We start from the raw sequence: 8,323 nt of genomic DNA, 5'->3' as shown, positions 1-8,323 counted from the left end.
TGATGGTGGTGGTGATGATGATGGTGGTGATGATGGTGATGATGATGATGGTGATGATGCTGATGGTGATGATGAGTGGTGATGATGGTGATGATGATGATGGTGATGGTGGTGATGGTGATGATGGTGATGATGATGATGGTGGTGATGATGATGGTGATGATGATGGTGGTGATGATGATGGTGGTGGTGATGATGATGGTGATGATGGTGATGATGATGATGGTGGTGATGATGATGGTGGTGATGGTGACGATGGTGATGATGGTAGTGATGGTGGTGATGATGATGGTGGTGGTGATGGTGGTAATAATGATGATGGTGATGATGATGGTGGTGATGGTGATGATGGTGGTGATGATGACGGTGATGATGATGGTGGTGATGGTGATGATGCTTAACATTTATTGAGCTCGTATGCTTGCTAGGCTATCACAACCCCATGAGATAGGTACTGTTATTGTGCCCATTTTACAGATAAGGAAAATGGGACACCAAAAAGTCATCAGCCAAGCACATGTAGCTAGGAAGGGGTGAAGCCCTGGACTTGAGCCTGGTTTGGGAACCAATGTCCTCGGTCTGCATTTCCTCATCTTCACTACAGGGGAGAGCAGAAGTCACCTGGGCATAGCAGAGCAGAGCCTATGGGATAGGGATACCTTCAGGAAGAGGGAGCAGACCTCATGGGTCTGTACCAAGGGATGGGCTCAGGCTCATAGCACCAGGAAGCTCCAGGAGGGTGGTGGGAAGGGCATGATCCTCCCTATAATTCCAGGTTTCTGCCCTCAGTGAGGTCAGAGCTTCAGCTCTGGGGTGGGGGACATGGCTGGGGAGAAGGGCAGGGCTCTGCTCCAGGAGGGCATGGGCTGCTTACAGGGAGGACCGGTGATGTGAATTGGATCACACAGTGTTCACAATGGGAGCACAAACATAGCCCACACCCCACCTTTTTTTTACAACAGGGTGCCCCAGGGCAGGGAAAGGAGAGCAACAGGGAGTCCCAGGGACAGTGCAGCCCATGCACGTTTGGTCACATTGGCAGTTGGGGGTCACCAGGAGCCGTGCCCAGTCCAGAGGTCAGCACTGGGGCTCACCAGTGGGAGGAACAGCTTGGGCACCTGGAGCTGCTTGGGCTGGACAGAGAAGCTGGGAGTGGCCAGAGGGGAGGACATGAGGCTGCCATGGCCACGGGCTTGGACACAGCGCGTTCGGTGTCCTCCTGGGCGTTCAGCTCCTCACCCGTGAAGTGGAGACGGGGAAGAGGCATGATTGCTAAGGCCTTTCCCAGCTCTAATGTGTTGCATGCCCAGTAATAGAAGAGAATTCCAGCCAGGTACTTATTTCCACAGCCCAGCATCTTTGGGCTCCCTGGGGAGGGGAAGAAGCAGCTGTAGGACAGAGGGTCTGGCTGCCAACCCTGGGTTGAGCCTGGGGTGAGGTCCCCCAGGGGAGGGTGCCTGTGCCTCACAATTTTGTTTGTTTTCTGGAGTCAGTTGCCTTGGGGGACAGCTGCAGAGAGAAGACTGACTGATCTCAGCAGGAGAATTTGACACAGGGAGTAGAAATTCTACCTGGTTAGTGCTAACTTTAATCTGAGCCAGTTATGTTTACACAGACCAACAAACTTCCTTGTTGACTAAGAGAGCCTTTCAGGGTTGGCTTCCAGGCCCTGGCTCTTAGTTTCCCACTTGGTTTGCAGTTTCTCTATCCATTTCTCCCTTGCACCGCCTGGAAAATGAAGTGGTTCCACCTAAGAGGGTTTTCCAAATGACAGAAATCTGGAAAAATGAATTCTACAGTAAATATTCACTGTCATTTCCAACTATCTATAACACAGTATGAATATCCTACCTCAGGATGGCATGGGGAGTTTGGGTTAGATTTCAATGTTCTTGTACTAGGGAAAAAAGGAGTTTGGGCAAAGCTCTAGAAACTCCCAAAAGTCTGGATGAAGTGGGTGAGTCAGCAGATGAGCAGGTGTTCTGTGCTTCTGGAAAAGTAAACATTGTCGTAGGAAACAAAAAGCCGACAGAGATGTCGCGTCTGCCGGATCTGGAGGCCAGACTCTAGGCCAAGGTGTCACGGGACCAGAGCCCCTCAGAAGGCACGAGGTTGGGGCGGTCTGCAGCCTGGGGCGTTCCTTGGTGCTGTAGCCCCTGGCCTCACGCCGGGGCCTCCCCTGTGTCTTCCCATCCTCTTCTCTTTGCTGCCCTGCATCCATGGTTCCCCTCTTGACAAGGACACCAGCCCTGCTGGATCAGGGCCACCTAGTGATGGCGTCTTCCCCTGGTTCAAGGACTGTAATGACCTTCTTTCCAAACAAGGTCACATCCTGAGGTGTTGGGGTCGGGCTTCCACTTATCCTGGGATGGGGAGCACAGGTTTGCCCATAACGCACGGGGTAAAGACCTGGCAGTTCCCCAGAGAAACGGTTCCATGCAGGACTGGGAAAGGAAGCTCTCCCCGACTTGCCTTTGCTCTGACCTTGAGGGGAGCCAGGGTGCTCAGACAGCAGACAAGTCGTTTTGTTCTTTTTTTTTTTTTTTAAAGATTTTATTTATTTATTTGAGAGAGAATGAGAGACAGAGAGCACGAGAGGGAAGAGGGCAGAGGGAGAAGCAGACCCTCCGCTGAGCAGGGAGCCCGATGCGGGACTCGATCCCGGGACTCCAGGATCATGACCTGAGCGGAAGGCAGTCGCTTAACCAACTGAGCCACGCAGGCGCCCAAGTCGTTTTGTTCTTGATGGTTGTAAATGACCAACTGTACAATGGCAAATTTCTGTATGTGGATCTTAGGAAACACAACAATTTCATTTATGAGAAACCTTCCAATGGGGCTTTTCTGTGTGCCCAGATTTCTTAAAGGACTCGTTGCTAATCCTATAATGTGAAATAAAGTGCAGACTCTCCCCCCCTTTCGGATGTGAAACTTTGAAATGATCTTTCCATGACTTGTTGGCATGTTGACCTTTTTCCAGATGGCTTGGCCAGCTAGTGGGGGTCCGAGGGAGACGTGGATAGTGAGGTGTGGTGGGGGGGAGAAGGCAAGTCCCAGAGCTGGCCGGGCAGGCCGCTCCTGTGGAGGCCTACGGATTCCAGCAGCGTGTGTGAGCGCAGGCTCGCACCCCTCCCCAGGGCTGGCCGCGGGAACGAGGACTCAGGAGGCGGCTCGTGAGGGACACAGCTGCCCTCCTCAGCCCGCGATCCTGCTCCGAGCTCAGTCCTGCACCTGCCCTGCCCTCCTTGGGTCTTTGTAACTGAGGTGATTGACAGGAAGCTAGGGGACAGGGTGAAGCTGTGGGCCCCGAGCGGGAGAGAACGAGGACGGGTACGAAGGCGGGCGGAAGGCCAACGAGGCACAAGGTGAAGGACGGCCGCAGACCTCCCGGGTGCAAAGCACACAGCACTGTGCCTGGAACAGGCGGGTGCTAAGGGTGTCGCGTGGGGCGGCGGCCACGGGCTCTCATGACATTCAGAGCCAGCAGCCGGTGTCACCCCGGGTTGGATCCCGACAGCCCCGCCGGCCTCGGCTGGTGAAGGCTGGAGGCAGGAGGTGTGGATGGCCCCGTGCAGCCCAGCCCCACGCCTGGGAAAACTCGTCCACGGCGCCACGGCCCTCGCTGACATTGTGCACAGGGCGACAGGACGACCCAGGGCAGTCAGAACCTCGTTGGGGGTGGCGGTAAGAACAGCCAACCGTGTCTCACTGGTGAAAAGCCTGCACGAAAACGTGACCGCTTCACGTCGAAGCTCCACCAATGAGAGATCCTAACCACCCGATTTAGGTTCTCGTTCACCGACTGGAGCTCACGGGGGAAGGGCCGCAGCTGTGCTGGTGGACGGTCGGGGCGCAGCGCCCAGGAGCAGCGCCATGGCGGCTGACGGACGCCGGAGCCAACGGATCCACCTATTCAACACTCTTCCGACAAGTGTTCACAGGTGACAGCCAGACCCGAGGCGCTGGGCAGGGCGGCTCACAGCGGGGGAGGACGAGGGCAGCAGTCACGGCTCAGGTGGTCATGCGGACAGGCCCCTGCGGCCTGGGGAGCTTCGGGGAGATGAATGCGAGGGATGCTGGCTGGGGTCTGAGCAGCACAGCTGTGACGGGGAAGTGACTTCAGGGGACCGAGCTGCGTGTCTTCCTCGTCTTCTGAACCTGAGAACGTGCATCCCGAGGAACAACAGAACTGTAGAGCACTAGTCAAACAGGTGCCAAAACACCAAAATCCAGCATCCAAGGAACGGAAAGAGTAATGAAACCCACGTGTCGTGAGGGGCCACGGTTTTGTCTTCAAAATCACGTCTGGGCTGGCCATGCCCCCGTGGCCCTGCCCCCGACACCCCCGTGCTCCCCAGCCCACCTGGCCCCAGCACTCGGCGGCTTCTATAAATGCCTGGGTGAGAAACTCCTCGGGTGTCAATCTTATGAAGAAAATCCACAGAGCACCCACCATGTTCGGGTGTCAGGATTGGATAGATTTCATCCATCTGTCTCTGCCTATTTTGGCCGCATTCAGGGACCAATAAGAAAACCCTCCTGCGTTGGGGCGCCTGGGTGGCTCAGTTGTTGAGCGTCTGCATTTGGCTCAGGTCATGATCCCAGGGTCCTGGGATTGAGCCTCACATCAGGCTCCATGCTCAGCGGAGAGCCTGCTTCTCCCTCTCCCTCTGCCTGCCGCCCTGCCTACTTACGATCTCTCTCTCGGTCAAATAAATGAATAAAATCTTAAAAAATAAATAAATAAATCCCTCGTGTGGCTAATTTATTGCTTATCATCAGCCCACCTCCTGTTCAAAAGCAGGCCTGATGGGAGATTAGTGGCGAGTGGGCCAGAACCTTATTGCATAGTATGTACTGAAGCAGAATTTTAATATCTTTATTAATCTTTTACAATATAATGCTTTTCGGAGAGCCCAACTTTGCCAGCTACATTATTACAGAGAAAGCGGAAACTCAGAGAGTTGTTAGCAAAAGGTCTGTTTTAACACATGAAATAGAAAGGTTTATTTATTTTTAAAAATTATTTTATCTTAGAGAGCGGGGGAGAGAGAATCTCAAGCAGGCTCCGCACTCAATGCAGAGCCCGACGTGGGGCTCGATCCCACGACCCTGAGACCCTGACCCGAGCTGCCCAGGCGTCCCAGGCAAGGCAGGTCTAGATTCCCGTTGGCTCCCTTCCCTCACTGTTGTACCAGCGTGAAGGGATTGCCTGTAGCAAGGGTGGGACGGCGCCAGGGCACCGAGTGACGAGCATCCTGGGTCAGTCTTTGACCTCCAGAAACTCTTCGGCTGAGGCTGGAGGGGACTCAAAACCAGCCGAGTCCCTGCACTCAGACTCGCCCGTGCAGCTGACCGAGGGGGCAAGAAGGAATCTGTGAACAGCGAGCCTCGCCCATAACCAAACGGGATGGCGGATTCCTCGCCCGCCGACCCACCAACGGTCCCGGAAGCGCCGCGCTCCCAGACTGTCAAACCTGGACTTGGACGGTTTGGCACGGGTGTTGCTGTGCTGGAGACACGTGGACCCCCCTTGCGTGGGATTCGAGTCTCTGTGGTGAGGGAAATGTCTGCTGGTGGTCACTTTTCCTGGGCTCTATTTGCAGGCAGACCCCTATCTCGGATGGGGAGAAGCGGCCCTTCACCCCCAGACGGAGCACAGCTCTCCTGGGCCAGGGCGGAGCCAGGCCCGGGCAGATGCCCCCCTGCCAGAGTTGGGGGGTGCAATGTCTGCTGCCAATCACCTCCCACCGGAAGGAAAAACACACTCGAGTAGTGCTTCCCCAGGAGTACTTATATAAACATTTAGTCAAGTTTGAAGAGCTGTAAGGTATTTTCCCATTCCAAATTCTAACATCCCACACAAAGCCCCCTCCACCCCTTTAAAGAAAATCTCATAAACACCATAATTGGTTTTGAACCTTTAATAAGAGTAAAAAATGAATGCAAAAAGAACACAGTGCTGAAAACTTAGTATGAATGTGAATCTCACTAGATGTTTGTATCCGGTATAGTGCAAATTTTGTTCATAATATCTTACATTTTTACAAACGCAAATCACTTTGGTTCATATACTTGCTATAAAGTATTGGCAAAAAAATTCTTCAGATTCACATTTTTTGGCTACATTATTTCTAACAGAGTTTTACTTCCAGTTTCAGAGAAAAAAATACTTACTGTTTGTACATGATCAAGTATATTTTAAAGATTCAATTATTTCTTTCACCTAACAACTTCTGGTTTTTTATAAAATGCTGACCTCCTCCTTGAAAAATCTTTTCACGCAGCTGATCATCCATCTTCACTTTCAGAAAACACGTAAGGGGTCAGTGTGAAGTTCGGAATGATCCCGTTTTCTTTTACACAAAATTCCTCTAAAACAGATCAGCTACACAGTCGCCTACAATTTACTCCAAGGTATTTTTCTCAGAACAAAACCAAATAACCGCAACGAGATCACTGCGCGAGCGGAACCGAGGGCGCATGTCTGTAGCCGCGGCCACCAGGCCCTCCGACCCCCGTCCTGCCCATCGCCCGTTTCTAGTCAAAAGGAGTCTCGTAATGAAGTCACTTTCACAGAATTTAAAACAAAAACATTTAAATTGCAAAGTACAAAAAGGTAAATTTGTAAGTAAAAATGACAAGTCTACTAAACCCACACAACTGGAGTATTTCAAAGGACCAGGGCTCAGTGGAGGGCACAACAGAGTAACTTCATAACTGAAAGAAATTATTGCTGAATTCTGCCTCCATGCAGCACTGAAATGAATGGAGAACCCTCTTTAACCTCTCACACGTTAAAAAAAAATAAATATTTAAGAGAATACAAGGCTCAGATTGGTTTTCATATACATTGCACTTGACGTTTGAGACCCAATCCTTGCAAAGTGGGTCTAGGATGGTCTATGCCATTCAGTGAATACATTGTGCTCACCAATATCTTTGAGTATTTAGAGACACCCAATGTTCCATGTGGCGGCGTGTGCACGCGTCGTCTACAAGGCAATCACAGATTGCAGATTCCATAGGGCTGTGGGAGAATCGCCACGTCTGTTCTGGAGGATGGAGGAAACCACACAGGACTCTGGCTCACTAGGACTGAGATACACGGCAGACGGGACTCCCTCAGAGGATCATGGATTTTGGATGAAACTTCTCAAGTATCGAGGTGGGAATTCCAGAACGTCACAGTGTGGCCTACGGCCTTCACTGCCCTCTGTGCTCGGTAAGATTGTCTGCACAAAACTCCGCGGGAGGAAGGAGAGCACGGCTGTGCGCTGTGGTACACACGTGTCGCACGTGAGCGTGAAGCGTCTCAGCACCGCGGCCGCACACGAGCGGCCTCCCTGCGCTCACCGCCACTTCTCTTTTTACACAACCCTAGTTTTAAAAAATCTTTTGGATAAATATTATTCCTATTTTTCCACACTTCACCTTTGTTAAGCACCATCAAGCTATCCCCCGTGGGCACCGACACAAAACCAACAGCTGGTAATCAGGCTTTAGTTCAAGGCTGTGAAATACGGCAACTTGCTTTTAATAACGTAAATGAGATCGAATACTCGGGAAGCCGTGCCCGCCCGCACTCCCGCGCCCGCCTGGGGTCGCGTCTCCAGAGCGGACACGGGCATGGACGCGGCAAGCAAGGTACCATTTCAAGAGAAGCAGTGCTTCCCCACTCGCTATTCTAAGACAGGTGAGTTATTTTTCCGGGAGTCACTGGTACAATCAGCCCAATCTAAATGGATCACTGAGAAAAAAGATAATCTTTGTCACAATCCAACGTCACAGACTTTCTTCCCAAATCTTGGCTCTGCTCCGGTGGGTTAGAAGACTCAGTCGCTATGTGGCTTTTCAGGAACCCCCTACACGGGAAGAGAGCGAGAACATTAGCCCCGCACGTGTGTGCAGAGAAACTCCTCTGACAGAGGGGACGGTGGGGACAGGAAGTTTGGGAGCCCCGGGCACAGAAGACAGCCCCCCGCCCGTGACGACCTCACCGCCCTCGGCTGGGAGCCGCGAAGCTGCTGCGCGAGTGCAGACAGGGCTAAACCCGCCCCTGAAGGGAGGGCGCAGGGGTGCGGGCGGTGGCACGGGGAGGCTCGCGCACTGTGGTCTAGAAAGCACGCTCTTCTGGGCACCATCAGTCTGCTCCTAAGGACCTTTACGACAGCGGGCAGTCTGCTGAGACACTCCTGGCTCGGGACGCAGAGGGACGCCTGTGCCCGTGCTTCCTGGTCTGAGCCTCACGACAACGCCTGCAGGTGCCCGCGTGCCCCCGCTCTCGGGTGCTGCCCGCTCTTCAGTGCTCCCCACTCTAGGG

The 8,323-nt window shown here is 52.9% G+C and overlaps 1 protein-coding gene across 1 annotated transcript in view; it reads right to left on the bottom strand.

Moving 5' to 3' along the window:
• Nucleotides 1-5,909: 5,909 nt before the first annotated feature.
• INSIG1 (insulin induced gene 1) overlaps nt 5,910-8,323 on the bottom strand; it is an 11,003-nt gene continuing 8,589 nt past the window's right edge. The window contains exon 6 of the mRNA XM_035029864.1: nt 5,910-7,865. Coding sequence (XP_034885755.1) covers nt 7,836-7,865 — 30 coding nt within the window. The 3' untranslated portion in view covers nt 5,910-7,835. The remainder of the gene's footprint in view (nt 7,866-8,323) is intronic.

The sequence above is a fragment of the Mirounga leonina genome, unplaced genomic scaffold (genome assembly GCF_011800145.1).
Source record: "Mirounga leonina isolate KUSES-001 unplaced genomic scaffold, KU_Mleo_1.0 Mir_321, whole genome shotgun sequence".
In the NCBI taxonomy this organism is placed as follows: Eukaryota; Metazoa; Chordata; class Mammalia; order Carnivora; family Phocidae; genus Mirounga; species Mirounga leonina.
This window is presented reverse-complemented; position numbering and strand designations above follow the sequence as displayed.